Raw genomic sequence first — 19,514 nt, 5'->3', positions numbered from 1 at the left:
TCTTTTCTGCAGTCTAGGAGAGTGTTAGTTAGCTTTTTGACTTTAGCTTGCAGGCTGCTTAAATGCCCACTCTTTTTTTCCACAAGAATTGTGGCCTAAAGCATCCTCTTTCATTTTATACTTGTGAAGTTGAAACATATTTTGTCTTTTGTGTCAGTTCAAACTATTAATAAAAATGCTACATTCTTGAGACCTAGATGTACAATATGGCAGGTCTCTTTTCAAGATGAGGTTGACTTTTTGAGTTTAGTCTTTCTACCCATTCCACCTCTGACTGCTATCATCTAACTTGTTAGCATGTACTCTGCTGGAACTTAGGCGTGCTACATCGGCAGTGTTCTTTAGCTAAATGTACTGTGAATGGATTGCAGATCTTGGAGTCGAGACGATCTGGGTTCAAATCCTACCTCATACACTTCCTTACCTGGGTGACTGGACAAGTCACTAACCCTCCTTTTTCCATGAAATCTTTTTATTTAGTGAAAAGTTTCTAGTCACAAACTATGACCAAATGATCACATGGTCCCAAGGTTCTTATTGTTCACTTAAATAGTTGACAAAAATCACTCAAACTGTGAGTCTTCTGAACAGAATGTTTGTGTGGGCCTCAGGGTCACTTAGTTATCTCATCCCAGGGACTATGAAAGCCACTATGGGTCCTGAGAAAAGCTGATTATCCCAGGGGACTGTAAGAGCTGGTTTCCTTAGTTAAATCAGCCAGCTTGTTCATGATCAAGCAATTTCTCCAAGTCACTCCAGGTCCCATTTAATTAGAGTCTGTCTCACATAGCTTCATCATCCACAGAAATTTACAACTTAATAAATCAAGATAATTAGTATATTTATTTTCATGGTTCCTACTTCAGCATAATTTCTCCTTGTTAGTCAGAATCAGGTTAAGTTTCCTTTTTTAATTTCTTTGGAAGGATGAAATTATCAATAAAGCAAAAGTCATATCAAGTAAAGAGAGAGACTTCCAAGTGATATTTGGATAAGCAAAGTCCATCATAATTATATTATACCTCTGTTAGGATTCTTGAACTCTCCATTTAATTCCACTTGATGTTCAGATAGTCAATATTACTTTGTCTCTCCTTCCATAAAGTGTCATGTAAATACTGTCCATCCAAATTTCTCTATATGAGTATATTGTCTTAATATGCAGCACAATTTATCACTTTTTTTTTTTAATCAGTTCTTATCCTTTGGTTTATTCCAAAGCTATGTTCCAGTTATGAATTCATCCCATCAAGTCTCAGCGATTTGGCCACTGAATCAAATTTTCCTCCTTGCATTTGGATCTCTAGTGGTATTATATATATATCACTGATGTTTGGTACATTTATATGTAGATGTTGGAAGCCACAGATCTTATTCTTTACTCTCTTCTTGGATGTAGTTCTTCTGCTTTTTTATTTTTTTGTTACTTTCTGTATGGTATTGGGCTGCTAGGTTTGTGTGGTCATTTTTTCCTGTTTTCATTTTATTTTAGTTAAAAGGCCACTTGTTTAGATTTGCATTGCTCTGTCTGTGGCCCAAATCTTATTTTGAGCCAGGTCCAGAAATCCAGAGATACCATTTTCTTAGTCTGCTATTCACTTCTTAGGTTTGCCTTTCTCTTTTTAATTTCTTCCATCTGTCAGCAATAGTGATGAAAACAATACATTTCTCAAGAAGGGCTACAGTTTTTTGGTCCAGAATTCCATAGCTCTCAGCATTGATTTTCTAGATTTCTTCTAGTGTCTTCTATCCACCAGACCTAGCACATGTGATATAGTTGACAGGTTTGATATGTCTCCATGGCCTTTCTGTCATGCCCTAAAACATTTTGTGGTAAGATAGGACTTTCCTGTTATTTATGTCAGAGAGACAGGTAGTTGGCTTGATACCCCTCAGCAGAGACTTCCTAAACTACCATTCCTCTCTTCTTCCTTTTGCCTAATGACAGTATTGGTGCATCCATATCATTATTTATGGCCCTGGTTTTTCCTCTTGAGGAGAAGCCTCATGCTGCAATTTTGCTCTAAATGTTCACATGGAATAAATGAGTAATGCAAAAGCTAGTGAATCCATAATTTTTTCTTATGTAAAAACCATTTTGTCAGAAGCAAAACCACCTACCTATAGAGACTTTTGTTACCTTTCCCAGACACAGATGTTTTTGTTCCTATAGTGAACCTTTAGATATCATCCAAATAGATATAGAATGCAAGCCCAAATTGTTCAGTGTATCCTTTCTTCAGTTTTTAGATGGTCTTTGGTTTTTTAATTTTTTTTTTACCAATTACACATAATCAAGTTTTCCTAAGTTATGTGGTCGAACTTATATCCCTGCTCCTTTTCTTCCTCCTCCTGGTGTTGCAGGCAATTTGATCTGGGTTACACATGTATTATTAGATGGTCTTTAGGAAAGTCAATCAAAGCCCCAGTAGTATCCATTTCTCCCACCACCCTCCCACTAAGGAATTCTGTAAGGCTTCCCAGAAAGTGTGTGCCCATCAGCTCCTGGAAGGGCCTGTACCAAGCTGTTAGGTGATATTATGCAGACTTAGGTCACAGCACCTAGTAATGGATCCCCCAAACTAGAAAAAGGAAAGGACTTGTCTTTCCAGGAATCAGCTCGACTTCTCTTTTCTTACCTCACATATCTCTAGCATATTCACCATTGGAGAAAAGCAATTTAAGAATTCATCTTTGATTGCAATTGTAGCTTTTAGTTATTTTGTCATATTAATTCCTTTTTTCCCTCATTCTCTTTGTGGTGGGTTGCAATAGGAGAAGATGTGATTGCTTCAGAAAGGGCAGCCGCTTTATGTAACGCCTGTGAACTTTCTGGGAAATCTCTGTTTGTCCTGCCACATACTGATCACCTTGTTGGTTATATTATAAGGTAGGTGGTTGATTGGAAAAGAACTATGTAAGTAGAAAAAAAGATATGCAGAGTAGTTAATGCATTTACATTTTTTTATAGCTTGGCCCACTATTAAAATGCAAGTCATCATGGACTCATGGCCTTCTTTTTTTGAGCAAGAAAGAACCTGTGCCCTTCCTAATAGAGCTAATCAAATGAGAACTTTTCTATAATAAGAACTCACATTTATATATTATTTTAGGAAACGTTTTCCTCAGACCAACTCTTTGAGATGAGTTATGCAATTATGGGTTTCTTTTACAGATTCAGGAAGCTATAACCTAGAAAGGTCTAGTAACTTGGTTGGGGTCCGAAATAGGTAACTGTCTACACAGGGTGATAATCACAACTAGGGCACACCACACACCCATAAGTGACAGGAGTGACACAGGTTAACTGGGGACCTGCACAAGGGATGTGGGAATTAGGTGAAACACACTAGTTGGCAAGATGATAGTTGGCAGTTTACTGGTCAGCTTAGCCAGGGGAAAGACAAAGGTTGAAGGCTATTCTCTTTAGTGGGTCCTATCCTGGGTGTTAAGGAAGGCAACAGGAAGTAGATAAAACCAGTTTAATGTTGTAAATTGGGGGAAGGTGATGTGGGAAAGAGTCAAGCTACACTAACAGCTATAGGATAAACTCAGGGCTGGAGGTCTGGGAATCACTACATTAACACTATAGCAGGCAGCCTGAACACAAGGGAAAAGGGTTTCTCACGAAGATGTCCTTGGGCTGTTGATTAGATGTATCAGCTTGTCCCAGGAACACAGGTAAACAGCCAAGTAAATCCAATGGAAAGTCCAGGAGCAAGACTTATCTTGTATGTCCATCATACAAGACAGCTAATCTCAGCCTGAGCTTCTTAAACTTGCTAGATGATATGATGATTGTGTAGATCCTTCCCAAAGGACAGAGATAATCCAAAATCCACAGGCTCTTTGGTCGGTGGCTATAACTCCAATTCCTCCAAACCAACTGCTATAACTCCAATTCCTCCAAACCAGGTTTGGAATGTTTGAGTTCCTGCCAGCCTGTCTGGCTTAATCTGCTTCCTACTCTTAAATCCTATTTTCCTCTAACAGGTCCCAGGGTACTGAGATTTTGGGCCTGACACAGGTGCCCAGGTATTCTGAGCCGTAGACTAGTCCTCTCAGTTTTTTCCCCACAAAGTACCCTCCTTAGCTGAATGGGCTAATACATGCACTGCTAAATTAACTTTTCAGGCCTAGGTTTTGAATAGCTCAGTATTTAGTTGCTTCTCCATCTCTCTCTCCCTCTCTCTTTTTTTACCCCTCTTCTTTCCTTCTCTTCCCCCCCTCCTCTTTTCTCCCTCTCTCTACTCTTATCTTCTCTTTTTGTCTGTCACTGTCTCCTTCTTTCTCTCTCTATCTCTCTCTCTTCTCTCTGTCTCTCTTCCTGAGCACTTGAACTCCACTGAATTGAACTTTATACTCTTGATTAAAAGAATTCTTTTTTGAATACCTATTCCTGGTATGCTGACTATTGAGAAGAATCCAAGAGAAATATGGCATTATTCTCTTCCCTCAAGTAGCTTCAAGTGATTGAGAAGACTTATGCAGGTGAAATAACTAAAAAACAGTAAACAATAAAGAGTATTGTTAAGTGATTTGATTAATGATTAATGATCATTTGATAAATGATTAAGATGTATTCTAGGATTTAAAAGCAGAGGAGAGAGGTATCATTGGGCCCTGAGAAAGGCTTCTCAGCATCACAGAACCCAAGAATGTGCTTAAATATTTTTTAAAAATTAAATTAGTATCTACCAAACAGCAAGCTGAACAGCCCACTTTAAAAGTGGTAAACATGGTCACGATAAGTTTAGAGAAAATCAAAGAAAGTTAGAGCTGCAGAGAACTTTATAGAGTTCTTGGACCACAGCTTCTTCATTTTTAAAATAAGAGAATGAAGTAATTTACCCAAAGTCACCCAACTAGGAAGTGGCATACTTAGGACTTGAACATAGGATACTCTTTTTAGTATACCACAAAGATTAATTAAATCACTGATTAAAGTGAAATCCTGTACATTTAAAAAACTCATTTTGCTGAAATGAATATAATTTATTAAAACAATCGAATATTTCAACTTAAATGTTATTTTTATTTTTAATGAATTAACTAGGGAGAATGGTCTTTATTTGTGTTTATGTTTTTAGCTCTGAGTTAAGATTTGCTTGCTCTTGGGCAAGTTCTATGGGTAAAGTTACAAATAAGCCTATGATGTCTATATTTGTATGGTTTTCAGAATTTGATTTTGATTATAACAGAGAAGTGGTATCAAACCTGACTATATATAGAGAAACTTGTAGAAAAATTAATACAATTTATTGGTACTAAAAGCAGTAGTATAGGAATAAATATTATCTGTAAAAATAAAACCGTACTTTTAGAACTTTAACTACTTTTGGTGCTTCTTGAGATATTTAATACTTAATGAGTACTGACTGTACCCCAATGCCTTGATTGGATATAGGATTTAAAAAAAATATTCTAAATAGTTTAGACAGGGTGAAGCTTCTGGGAATCACCAGGTAAGGTGCTCTAGCCACACATTGTTCTATCCTATTTATTTGCTTTTGAAAACAGATTATGAAAAGATATTACTTGAAAAACATAATTGAAAGGTATAATTCTCATATATAACTTTGATCATCTATTCTAACTAATTTTGTTTTTTCTAAATGATATAAATTGTGAAACATGATATACAATGGTGTCAGTCAAGCTTCATAAATAAAATGCTTTTGAAAGTAGTATTAGTTTAAGATGATTTCAATATTAAAACATTCATTTCACAGATTGGAAAATGCATTTTATGAACATGCTCAGACTTACTACTACACTGAGATCCGAAGGGTAAAGTCTCATAAAGAATTTTTGAACAAAACAACCCACCAGGTACATATTCCTTTTTTAAAATAGGTGATTATTTCAGTCATTCTAGAATAACTTATTCAACTTTGATTTTTATGAGAAGATTCATGTTAGAATGTATTTTAAAACTTCACATCTTAGTGGCTTAAAATCACTCATCTTCAAATTCAACCATTAATTTCAGTTTCTTGCCTCTGAGCTTCATGAGGCTTATAAGCTCTTAGAGGTGGGAGGGAAAGTTTTCTCAATTCTGTTTTCGGTTGTTATGTCAGTTCTTCCACACACTTCTGTGTTGTATATTCTAGTTCTTTTAAATCCTCTTCCTAGATATTTAATATGATAATTGTATATAGTGGCAATGATTTATTTGTCTTTTTCTAGCTTTTATTTGTCAGACATCAATTCAAAATAGCTTTCTTCAGTGAACTCAAACAAGATACACAGAATGCTCTGAAGTAAGTCTATGACCATTACCAGACTTTTCCCTATTTTCTTTTTTTTAGCAATTTAAAATATTCTTAATATCCACCAAAATTTATTTTTAAAATGTTATAGTCATCTAAGACTCATGCTTGACATTTTCCAAGCTTGTCCTCAAGAAATGTGTTCTTTTTTCGGCCTTTTTAATATCTTATTACTAATTTGGGGTAAATTTCATAGTAGTGTATATTTATTTGGTCTGAATAATTTAGTTGCATTTTAATTTATATTTATAAACATTGAGGTTTTTCAAAATTGAAGGAATTTTTAGTTTGTAATTCTGTCATTAACTTGGCTCTTTTCTCCTTTTCATGTTTCTTAATGGTATTTCCATTTGAGCTGTTAATGAGACTGATTTCTGGAGTAATTAAATAGATTTGCAATCAATTAACTGGTATGATTTTAAAACTGTACCGTGGTATGAACTTTTGTTTAGGAAGACTAACTTTTTTTAGATTCTTTTTTAGAATTCTCATGAAATTTCTTACTTCACAGAAAGAATGGTAGAAGGGTGATTCCTAAGCTTTTAGAGAACATTATAACCAATAGCAAAGCGACTTTGTAGTGTATCCTTCAGCTTTTAGTCTCTAGAGATGTTTTATCATTAAAAGTAGAGAGGGAAAATTGTTTGCTGGTATAGTTCCAACAATATCAGCAACGAACATATAGTTTCCTTCATGTGTATTGCTGTGGCTATCAGAAGAGACTTGATGAAGGTAAAGACCTTGCTAAAAGTAAATAACAGAGTACTTAACCACCATGGATTTAATTTGACACAGTTCTCAATCTCTTCACCTGCCTGTGAAGATAAAAGACTTACTGACAGTGGCACCTTTTAAGGGGATCAATTTGCAGGAGATCAATAATGCAGAATATAAGAAGTATGTTTTTTTAAGATGTGAAATCGGGTGGGATCAGAGATAAATATTGAAGGAGAGAAAAATAAAGGAGCATCATGGGAGCTTCCCTTCTCATTTTTTACAAAATAAGACTTGATTTCTATCTAGCCTCAGTTTTTGGTGGGAGGGTGGGTCCTGATTCTGTGATTTTTGTCACAATATTCCTTGTGAGGAATAGCCCTTTACCAATGCAAATCAGTATATTTTCCTGCAACTTATAGTCTTAGGAGGTTGACTTTGGCATAGAAAAGTTAAGTGACTTTTCCAGGGTCACACAGACAGAATAATCAAACTTGAAACCAGATCTTCCTTACTCTGAGGCAACTATATACTGCATTGCCTCCCAGATGCAACTGTAGTGGGAATCAAATGACGTTCCTTGATTCTTAAAAAAAGCTGCTGTAAAATTATTAGTTTATTAAGTTGGTGGGACTGTCTTCCAAAATCTTTGTTACAATATGGATTTTGCAAAACTTAACTCTTTGAGCCTTTCTTCATGATTTCTAGAAAGAAGTTATTTTGGATAGGCAAATAAATAATAAAAATTTAATTCATTTCTATGAAGAAGACCCCATTCTAAAGTTTTTTCATTATATTAATTTAGGTTACTGTTACCATCAAGCCATAGGATAGGCAATAAACCAAGTCTTGGTGGCACAGTTATTATTGGTGCTTCCACTTATATTTAAATCTCCCCACCCCTTTTTCTTGCCTTTTCCCTTTTCTCTTCTTTTGTATATATGCTTTACATCTACCCTTTTTACTCACCTCTTTTTCTGATCCCTAGCCTACCTTGATTCCAAACAGTAGCTAAGATATAGTTTTTATGTATACATGTACCACTGTCTTTTATTTATTTTCCTAATAGTAAGAAATTGTATTTCCTTCTAACTCCCACCTATCAGAAAAAAAAAAAAAAAGATCCCACTTCTTGAGCCAAATTTCAGACTTTAAAATGTTATCATTCTCATTTGGTGTTTGCCATAGATCTATGCAAAAAAAAACTTTTGGAAAAGTGAAGTATTTTCATCCTTATATTTCTGTTAAAATCCATAATAAATGAAGATCAATAATTTTGGGAGTGGCTGGTCCCTCTCATTCTGATTTTTCTGACTTTCTAATAGGGAATAGAACTGTATTTAGAGGCAAGATTTCCCCATTACATTTTGTGTAGAAAATCCATCCCTTCCCTCCTTACAAAGATTATCTGACTGCATTTATTTAACTAAATTTGGTTTAATAACAAGTCCTAAAGGAAAGGGATCAGGATAGAAGGAAGTAAGGATTGCCCTAAACCCAAAGTACAGAATAGTTTCAAGTCTATCTCAGACTTGAGCTGAGCTCAGGGTTCACAGGCTTATGGAGGTTTTCCTTCTTCCTATTCAATGCTTTCTTAGCTTTCTTAATAGCTTTCTTAAGTTCGAAGTCTTTAGCAGTAGACAGCAAGAGGAAAGGAGATTCTGATCTTCAGGGCTTGTTTACAGTTCAAGCAGTCCCCCCCTTAAATCATTTTGTTCAATGGCACGATCCACAGGAATCCAGATAGAGAAAACAGTTGGGAAAATCCCAGGAATAGAGGTAGTTTCTATTCTGAGAGGCAGAGAGAGCTCCCTCCAGTCCTGAGATCCAGGAAACAATTTTTCAGTTTTGTCACTCTCTCAAGTCTCTCCCCTCCCCCTTCCAACTACCTTCGTTGTCAACCAATCCTCTCCTCAACATTCCAAACCCTTTCTGTGCAGTTTTCTCCATAATTCCCAGCTGCAATTGGGCCTATTCACATTGTCCATAAAACTTACTTAACTCTTCTGGTTCATCATTAATTATCTTTTTTTTTAAAAATTTTTTAATTTTAAACACTTAACTTCTGTGTATTGACTTATAGGTGGAAGAGTGGTAAGGGGAGGCAATGGGGGTGAAGTGACTTGCTCAGGGTCACACAGCTGGGAAGTGTCTGAGGCCAGATTTGAACCTAGGATCTCCCATCTCTAGGCCTGGCTCTCAATCCACTGAGCTACCCAGCTGCCCGTTAATTATCTTTTTATTCTCTAACTTAAAAAAAAATTTTATGAGCCCCTACCTTAAGTCTTAGTCTCTATTCTAAGACAGAAAAGTGGCAAGGACTATGCAATTGGAACTGAGTGTCTTGTCCAGGGTCAAGCTAGGAAGTGTCTGGGAATGGATTTGAACTCAGGTTCTCCTGACACCAGGCCTGGTGCTCTATCTACCTAGCTGCCCCTATTTTCTTAACTTGTTGAGAGGTGGAGTCAGAACCTTGAAGTTTAGGGGACCTTGGTTCAAATCCCACCTCTGCATGCATGGGCAAGTCTCTCAGTGGCAAAGGTTACTCTAAGACTGTAAATTTTTTATTTGCTTCCATTAAAGGAGTTTCCACACCCAGGGAATTCCTTATACCATTGAAATCAAAAGTCCAGATGAAAAAAATTTCTTTTTCATGAAATTATTGGTAATGGATGTAGAGTAAAAAGGGGTAATTATTGCCATGTTCTCTAGTCAGAGGTATAAAAAGCAGATCCCCCCCCCATTATTAAAATAATTAAAACAAGAAGACCATATTTGAGGAAATCAGAGATTAACATTATATATTAAATACGTTTTGGGGCCAGAGAAACACTCAGCAAAAATCATCATTGTTTATATTTTCCTTATTATGTTTATTTCTAAAAGTTATTGTTGTTCTCTATCATGTGTTTTTTAAAGTTAACTCAAAAATGTTCTTATTAGGAATTACAAGACTGCCTACAATCTTGTGCACGAATTGAGAGCCCATGAAACTAATATGCTGGAAATTAAGACAATGGCAGGATTTATAAACTACAAGGTAACAATTCTATTTTAACCATCAAGGGGATTTTTTTTCCTTTCATTTAAAAAGTAAGACTATTACAGGATGGTAACTATTCTATAGTTAAACTTTTAAAAATCCTTAGGTAAGAATCAGTTTCTTCTGAGAATGTGGCATTTTATTATCATTCCACAATTTTATCTTTGTTTGACACTCTTATTCAAAGAACTTTAATTATGACTTTTTGGTTCTCTCATTTTCACATGTCCTTTTTTTGCATTTGTCCAATTCCTCAGTGAGAGCTGATGTCACAATGTCAGAAATAGAAGGGATACTTTTTTAATTGTTTGCTTTCTTAAAGATTTTTTTTTACTTTGTGATATATTGTCTTATTTTTAGGATTACAAATTGTCATTCTGAACTTGACATTTTTATTCAAAATTGTTGTTTTATTTAGAATCATTAACTTCCTGGCAGTTCTAACAATTTAATTATTTAGATTTTCTTACAGTTGGATTTATATAAAGTAGGTGTGTGCCATTTGTTGACACACTCCTTTACTCTTGACACGCTCCTTGACGGGTGATTTTATATTTTACAGATCTGCAGGCTTTGTTTCCAGCACAATACACCCTTGGATGCAATTGCTCAGTTCCGAAAGCACATAGACTTGTGTAAGAAAAAAGTTGGAAGTGCAGAGTTGGCTTTTGAACATGCCGCTTGGATGTCGAAACAGTATGTTTTTAGTGTTAAAAATGATACATGTGCCTTAGGACGTCTTGCGTTGAGTTGAATTTAATCCTAGGTTATTCTTAGAGTTTGATGTTAATACATAGGTTTTTAATTGGTCAACATACAATCATATTTGTCCTAGCAGTTGATATTTGGTAACACTATATCTTACTGGAACCCAGTGGTTAATGTTACTTTTAAGGTCTTGCCTTTGTCTTCTGGGAAAAGGAAGCACTTGTCAAAAGCATAGAGGTCCTTTAGTGATGAGAACTATGTACCATGTTGAGATCTAGTTTTATGAAAGGAATTTAAATGCAGTTATCCAAAACCTACTATTTATGAATACTTGAATTTAGTAAGAAATTATAAGAAATGGTAAAGTTAATTAAGAGTATAATTTAATTATAACTTGCCAAAAGTCTTATGCTGCTTAGGTGAATAATTAGTGAGCATAAATATTTTTGTTTTAATCCTATTTCTTTGAAGGTTTCAAGCCTTTGGAGATTTATTTGATGAAGCTATTAAATTAGGTTTGACAGCTATTCAAACTCAAAATCCTGGTTTCTATTATCAGCAAGCAGCATACTATTCTCAGGAACGGAAACAGCTTTCAAAAGCACTTTGTAGCCATGATGTAAGTCACTGAATTCTTTATTATAAACTAAGATTTAAAAGAATAACTCTTGCATTCAAAGACACTTAATTCTTTCTTGACTATATAACTGGAACCAATGGATAGATGGTGGTGATATTTTTCCTCTAGCCTGTCAGTTTGTAACATATATCTTTTTCAACTTAAGTATGTTAGCTGATATTTATCTAGCCTGTATTTTACAAAACACCTTATGTAAGTTATCCTCTCTGGAACTGTTAATGATTCTATAAGGTATATATGACCAGTGTTATCCCCATTTTACAAATGACAAAACAGAGTCAGAGAATGTTTAGTGACTTTTCCACTGTCACAGAGTTAGTAAATGGCAGAGACAGGTTTTACATACAGTGCTTCTGGCTCCAAAGCTAGTGCTCTTTCCTCTTCATCACAACTGTACCCTACTATTGTACTAAACAGAGTTAGAAGTCTGATATTATTTTTTAATAGAAAACCTGCTTGAATTCTAATTGAGCATTCTTTTTAGACAAAACTGTTTTCAAGCTAAAATCACAATTTACCTCCCCCTTTAGGGAGGAAGGTAATCATTCTTTCAATGAAAACTTAAAAATACTTTTTGTCTGACCATGACAGTGAACAAAAATGGCATTTAGGCTATCAGGAAGAGACTGAAAGAAGTTCATTCTTAGAAACACTCAGATAGGATGTCCTTTTGGCTCCTATCTCCCCCTTGAGTTTTCGTTATGAGAAAATAATTTGTTTTAAGACTTTCACAAATCTATAGCTTCTTGAATTTGACATATTTTGCCTTCATCTTTAAAGATACCATTTGGAAAATGAACTCCCTTTTATAAGCAGATTAAAAAGAAGGGAATAGTTAGTGCCTAGTCATGTTTGAAAATATTTTCTTTATGCCAGTCATGAAAAGGAATCATGGATACATCAGAAAGTTTATGGCTTCATTCAGAAACAGTCTGGAAGAAAACAAGTTTGTATTCTAGAATCTGAAGTAGCTTAAAATTTAGAAAGCTATCTGAGCTATCTGGCTTTGGCATTAAAGGTAAAAAAAATTCCTTAATATGTTATTCAGATGTGGTTTCAGTTAGTCAACAAGCATTTGTAGGGCTTTAGATGTGGCATATTGTTAAAACTTAAAATCAGGTTTGAACATAGTTTCCAGATTATTGAAATTAGGATTTATTATACAATGAAGAATTAGAAGCAAGCTTTGATAGAAGAAACATTTATTAAATACTCTTACCTCATGTAAAGCAAAGTTTTAGTCATTTTGATTTCACCTCTAGGACTATTCCTATTTGCCAAAATAACAAGCACTTTTTACAATGAAAAAAGTAAAATTTTTGATATACCTTTGCCTAAATTTCCAAAGGAATAATAAAATAATGAAAGTAAAAGAAATTAGATGGGTCATATATCATATTCATAATGATTTATTATGTTTATTTCCTACAAACCTTCACTTAAAGTCCTCTTCTCTCTCACTGTGGCCTGCATCTGAACTTAGATTCTTGAAGGCTATGTCAGCACATTCCATTATCTAGCAATTTCTAGCAAGCCTTTGTCCAGAAAGACAAAGGATATGACTACCGCATGTCATTTGTCTGGGGACCAAACTAAGGGTCACGAATAGAAGGTGGTCTGCTTGCTAGTACATTTTCTTTAACCATTACCTTCCGTTTTAGAATCAGTGCTGTATATTGGTTCCAAGGCAGAAAAACAGTAAAGGCTCAGCAATGGGGATTAAATGACTTGCCGAGAATCACATAGATAGGAAGTGTCCGAGGCTTCCTTGTTTAGCCCTGGCTCTCAATCCACTGAACCACCTAGCTGTTACACCCCACCATAGCCCAACAACTTTGGGACTCAGAGGGTTGCAGTTAGCAACAATTCAGCAAGAACCCACCCTGATGCAATCATATATCCTTAGAGTATAATTTTGAAAAAAATGATTATTCTGACCCTATGGAAAATGTGGGCAGATAGATGATACAGTGGATCAAGGTTGGTCCTTGAGTCAGGAAAACATGAATTGAAATCCAGCCTCAGACACTCACTAGTTGTGTGACCCTGGGCAAATAACTTTAACCTGCTTCAGTTTCTTCATCTGTAAAATGAGCTGGGGGAAGGAAATGGCAAAACCACTTCAGTATCTTTGCCAAGAAAACTCCCAAACAACAAAATAGAAAATAAATAACTTGGTGTAGTGTTTGTTTTTAAATGTTTGAATATAAATTTAGTGTTCGTATTTCTGAAATTTTTTTCAAAATATCTTTTTAGTGGATATATTGTGGAAGAAGTGATTTATAACAAAAAACAGTCATCATCTCTTGTTTAAGACTTTATTTGATGAATTTACAGTCTTATTTAATGAATTTTCAGTCTTCTGTGATGTATCCCAGTCCTGATCCCTTAGAAATACAAACAGGTGTGCTTGACTTTTATGGACAGAGAGCCTGGCGACAAGGAATTCTAAGTAAGTTAGCCTTTTTATTTTTATCTCGTGGTCGGTGGGGGTGTGTGTGATGTATTTTTTCTTTATCGATGTGATTAATATTATTTTACAAAAAGCTTCCAATTTACTGTATAGCCATATCCATTCCCCATGTTTTTGGTTCTTCTCTATCCTCATTCTTTGCAAAGTCAACCAAAAGACAGAGAATACATCTTCTGAGACTCTGAGGCTAACAGCAAAGTTTCTGGTTCCTTCCCTGGGTTTCTACCCAGCATGGCTCTGTGCATTTCTGCATACTACAAATACATGTGGGAAATGGTTCCTATTCAGAAGCTTGTTTGACTTCTAAAGAGGCTTGCTTTCTGTTAACTTGTGACCTAGCTTTTCATAACAATACAGAGTAAAATATACCTTAGTTTTCTCATTAGTTGTCACTGGGCACATATTTTATGAAAAATGTCTCAGAGGGGTTTTTTATGAACAACTTTTTATGAATTTATGTTTTTGTTGCAATTGTTAAGACTATCATTTTGAGATTTATACATCTTGAGAATCCATTTGTAATGAATAACTCAAACACTTTTATAATTCAATAAAAATTTAGTACATCTTTGTTACTTTCTGCAGTGTTTTGACTAGATTTTAAATTTGTTACTTTGGAGATCCACTTTGACAACAATAAATCATTCAGAAACATCATAATTTATGATGTTTAACTCATTAAAATATGGTTGAACTACAGGTAACCTAAGAAACAACTTTTCTGGATTCTTTCCAATTGATTGTGAAGGTGATGTTTATCATCTTTGTAGTGATTGATACCTTATTTGTCAAGGAATTATTACTTGCAGAAGCTTTGCAGAGAAATGAATTATATAAAAACAAAAAAAAATAGTTCATTTCATCTTTCAGCTGTATTTCAAAGGAAGAAAGCCCTTTGAGTCTAAAATAGTCTTCTCAGAATAAAGATCAAAGTTCTTAAAGTAACAGCTATTTCTTAAGAGTCTTAAGAGAAAGAATTTGTTGGTTTATTAAGTTCATTATGGAGGATTTAGGGTGTTTTTCATATCATACTTGGGAAGAATTCCTTCAAGTGTGTTATGGTTAAAATGTTTTGTTTTATCTTGTGTAGGTTTTGATCTTTCTGATCCTGAAAAAGAGAAGGCGGGAATTCTTGCCCTTCAGCTGAAGGAAAGGAATGTCAGCCACTCAGTAAGGTTTCTCTTCTAAACATTCTTTATGTTTCTCAAGATCCTCATTGAGCTGTTATCTAACAGTGTCCGTTCTCCTCCCCCCATCCCCCCCACTTGATTCTCTCTGACAGGAAGTAATAATAACTCTTCTAAGTAATGCTGTTGCACAATTTAAAAAGTATAAGTGTCCACGAATGAAGAGTCATTTAAGTAAGTATCAACTGTCCCCTTCAGTTGTATATGACTTAAAGTAAATTACAAGGATTTTATTTAAACCTGGTACATTTTATTTTGGCTTCTGATGTTTTATTTCTTTATATTGATAGTGGTTCAGATGGGAGAAGAATATTACTTTGCCAAGGACTATACTAAAGCTTTGAAGTAAGTAGGATTATATCTACTTTTCAGTAGCCATATGTTGGCACTAATTACCTCATTGTAAAATCAGTGAGAGTTTTTAATAGAAGGATTCATTGCATATGTGTTCATATGTGAAAGTGGATACTATCTCCTAATACCTCTCAAACTCATTTTGAGTAGTGTTCTAAAGGCCACCTACTAGCTTCATCTTTTGTTGGTAGTTGGAATGAAATTAAAGTTTTGTACAGCAATCAGGCATTGACAGTGCTTTGAGATGTGAAAAGTCTTTCTTGGATAGTTGACTAGATTTTTTTCTGTTTATGTATAAACTGAAAAGAGAGCATTTGAATTTTTTAATGAAAAGTCTTTATATGTATTTTTGATCCCTGAGTCTAGAACTAGTGTAATGAATTGGAAAAAATACACACTTCTAATGTTTTGATTGGTGTCCCATTTCATCTTTCTTTCTTTCTTTCTTTTTAGATTGTTAGATTATGTGATGTGTGATTACCGGGGGGAAGGATGGTGGACCCTACTCACATCTATATTGACCACAGCCCTGAAATGTTCCTACCTCATGGCACAATTAAAAGATTACATTACCTATTCCCTTGAACTTCTTGGAAGAGGTATATTACTGAGGAAGAATGTGATTGTGATTCTACAGTAGAGCTAGGAATGAATGAATGAAAAAAGCATTAACAACTGCTTGGTGCTAGGAGTATAAATATACCATGATCTCCTTTTAATTGAGAGAGAAAGAATATATCAGAGAGTTTTAGCAGCAGAGGTAGGAGTACTTGGGAAATCACTGATCACATTCTTTGCAGTAGCAGTGAGAGCAGTGATTTGACTGTGGTAAGAACCAGTGTGCAACGTGCTGAGTAGGGTGGTGTGTTTGTGGTGGCAGGACAGATCAATCTCAAGATGCCCCTGGGTTTCCTGCCCCATGACTAGATGGCATATAAACTGGGTTCTAGGACCTCACCTTCAAGATATAATGGATCAAATTTGCCCTTAATTACTGGTGAGTACAACACAGTCCCATAGTTGGGTTCCATCCAGAGTTGGGAAGTAGGGCGTAGTCTCTGGAAGGGAGGTTAAGTACACAGGGTGGCTCCTCCAGGAGCAGCAGTAGGGCAGACAGCAGGATTTCTGAGGGATTTCCAAACCAGAGATTAGATGTTATTTATTAAAATGTCAAGGTTTTTTAAAAAATAGCATGAAGTGATTATTTACCATGAGAATTGAAATGCTTGTGAGTAAAATATAGTGTCCAGATTTAGTATTGTACTGAGTCATCTCAAAGCCTCATTTTTGGCATGATTCTTTACCCTTGTCTTTGAAGGGATTTTTCATTTTTCTTTATGTCAGTCAAGGATCTATGATTTGATGGGTATGGGAATTCATTTTTAACTTAATAGATAATTTTCAGTGTTGCAAAGTACTCAACAAGATTAAGTCACTTGCTTAGAACAAGTTCATGTCAAAGGTGAGATTTGAACCCTACTTTCATTCCCTCTAAATCCAGCATTCTATCTGTTGTGCCATGCATACTTCTTTTTTTAAAAAAAAAGAATCTAATTACTTACAGGTCCTTTATTTTCTTTATCCTCTTTCAAAATAGCTTCTACCCTAAAAGATGACCAGAAATCTCGAATAGAAAAGAACCTCATGAATGTTTTAATGGTAAGATTTCATTTTATTCTTCCCCAAATCTATGTTTCTCCCAAACTTCCCTGTTTCTGTTGATAGTACCATCTTTCCAGTCTTCTAGGTTTACAATCTTAATGTTATCCTTGACTTCTCACTTTCCTTTACTTCACATGTCCAGTCAGTTGCCAAATTCTACTGTGCCTACTTGCCTCCATAGTTTCTCTCACAACTATCCCCTCCTTACTAATGATAGGCACTCTAAGTGCAGGCTCTTATCACCTCTGGTTTCCTAATTTTTCTCTCTAATCTCTCCTCGCTTTAATCTATCCTCCAGGCAGCTGCCAAAGTAATTGTCCATAAACTTTCTGCACATGTCACTTTCCTACTGCGTAAATTCCTTTTTCCCCCTTTACCTCTAAGATCAAGTAGAATCTCCTCTTGGCTTTTATATCTTTCACAGTCTATTTTCTATACTCTTTCGATCACTCCATTCAAACTGGCCTTCTCTTACACTCATGAACATGCTGTATTTCCCATATGTGGAATGCTTTCCTTCCTTATATAGAATCTCTTGCTTCCTTTAAGACTTTGCTCAAGCATCACCTTCTGTCCAAGATTTTTTCCAAATCTCATCTTATTGCTAGTGCCCTTGTTCCCCAGCTATCCTTTATTTATTTATCCTTCACACATATGAATTTGCACAATATTACGTAAAAGCTTCTTGAGATCAAGGATGATTTTATTTTTTGTCTTTGTTATTCTAGCATCTTGCATAGTGCCTGACACATAGTTGATGCTTAATAAATACTTATTGCTTGACTGATCAATTAGAAATCTTTATCTTTTTTTTTTTCAATTTTCCTTCTTTGGTTTAAATTGAATGATTTCAGTAACTTTATATTGGTACAGAATGAAAATCCTGATCCAGAACCAGATTGTGATACATCAGCTGTGAAAACTGCTCAAAAGCTCTGGGCTGACCGTGTTTCCCTGGCAGGCAGCAATATTTTTACAATAGGTGTTCAGGACTTTGTGCCATTTGGTAAGTAATGAATGATTATAGTCATGGAAATGGCCCCTGTAAAATGACTAGATTCAGAAAAAAAAATGATGTGTGTAGGCAAAGGGAGAATTTTCAAAGGGATAAATTTCATAGTCTGCTGTTCTGTGTTTTCCCCATTTCCTGACTAATTTTTTCCCTATGACACTCTTAAGAGAAGTAATCTGAAGGAATAACTAGGTAGTTCCAGGCTCAGAGTCAGGAACACGCAGGCTCAGATGCAGCTCAAACACTTGATAGCTGTGTGACCCTGAGCGAGCCCCTTAACTCCAATTGCCTAGCCCATGCTACTCTTCTGCCTTAGAATTGAACTAAGACAGAAGGTAAAGTTATTTTTTTTAAAAAGCGATAACCTGAGAATCTGACTACTTCATGGATTGTTTAACATATGGGGGCTTTTTTCCCCTTTGAGGTTCAACTATTAATAAACGTGACCCTAACATATGACATGTGTCATATTTGTGACACTTAGAAATTTTTGTGTTTTATTATCTAGAAGTTTTCATATATTTTATTATTTTGACTTCACTTTATTCATTCTATATCACTTTATACAAATTTTTCTGTTTTTTAAAATTCTTCATATTTATTATCCTTTGTGGTCTAGTGGTTTTTAATTACATTTATATGTTCTGATTCAGCCATTCCTCAGTATTTTGTTTTGAGCTTTCTGATGCCAGAGATAATGCTGCCATGAACATTTTTGTCGATGTGGATGTTTTCTTGTTGTCAGTAACGTTGGGATATAGTGCCAGTGTTTGGGTCCTAGGGGAAACAACTTAATAACTTTTCTCACATAAATCCAAATTATTTTCAATTCAAAACATGACCAGCAGTGAATTTTCTTGTCTTTCCTCCCTACAGTCTCTCAAAAAATGAGCTTTCTCATATTTTAGCAACTTATCTAGCTCAATAAGAATGAAGTTATATGTCTATACTATTTTAATTTACATTTTTCTTGTTACTTGTTATTATGAATATTTTTTTCACAATGTGATGGATAGCTTATGTTCCTTCTGAAAACATTTCTGTCCTCTGAATACTTGTATATTGGGAAGTTAACCTTTGAAATTTCTGCCAGTTCTTCTTAGATTTTGAATGTCATTTCTATAAAAATTATATTTAATGGAAAAAAATTTCCCCAAGCCATACCTTTCTTTGAATTATAATTGCATTGATTTGTATGTATATGTGTGTGTATGTGAAAAAGCTGCTTTAATTTTTTTTTTTAATTTGGGATCATCTCTTGTGTCTTTTATTATCTTTTTCATGTATGGTTATGAATTCTTCCATCCATAATTTTGAAGGATATAGCTTTCCATTTTCTCCTTTTTTTTAACAGAGTAATTTTTTTTATGCTTAGGTCACTTATGCCTTTGTAATTTCATGTAGAATATGAATTAGAAGGGATATTAGAAATCATCTGCTTCTTGTAAA

The 19,514-nt window shown here is 34.9% G+C and overlaps 1 protein-coding gene across 1 annotated transcript in view; it reads left to right on the top strand.

Moving 5' to 3' along the window:
* Window positions 1–19,514, top strand: part of TRAPPC11 (trafficking protein particle complex subunit 11) — a 70,734-nt gene that overhangs the window by 16,630 nt on the left and 34,590 nt on the right. Inside the window, exons 5-17 of the mRNA XM_044680350.1 lie at window positions 2,776–2,890; window positions 5,733–5,832; window positions 6,190–6,263; window positions 9,930–10,026; window positions 10,592–10,725; window positions 11,209–11,356; window positions 13,736–13,829; window positions 14,941–15,020; window positions 15,133–15,211; window positions 15,328–15,382; window positions 15,845–15,990; window positions 16,989–17,050; window positions 17,927–18,059. Of these exons, the coding sequence (XP_044536285.1) occupies window positions 2,776–2,890; window positions 5,733–5,832; window positions 6,190–6,263; window positions 9,930–10,026; window positions 10,592–10,725; window positions 11,209–11,356; window positions 13,736–13,829; window positions 14,941–15,020; window positions 15,133–15,211; window positions 15,328–15,382; window positions 15,845–15,990; window positions 16,989–17,050; window positions 17,927–18,059 (1,317 nt within the window). The remainder of the gene's footprint in view (window positions 1–2,775; window positions 2,891–5,732; window positions 5,833–6,189; window positions 6,264–9,929; window positions 10,027–10,591; window positions 10,726–11,208; window positions 11,357–13,735; window positions 13,830–14,940; window positions 15,021–15,132; window positions 15,212–15,327; window positions 15,383–15,844; window positions 15,991–16,988; window positions 17,051–17,926; window positions 18,060–19,514) is intronic.

Source organism: Gracilinanus agilis, chromosome 6 (genome assembly GCF_016433145.1).
Source record: "Gracilinanus agilis isolate LMUSP501 chromosome 6, AgileGrace, whole genome shotgun sequence".
Taxonomy (NCBI): domain Eukaryota; kingdom Metazoa; phylum Chordata; class Mammalia; order Didelphimorphia; family Didelphidae; genus Gracilinanus; species Gracilinanus agilis.
Note: the sequence above shows the minus strand (reverse complement) of the source record. Positions and strands in the feature narration are given on the sequence as shown.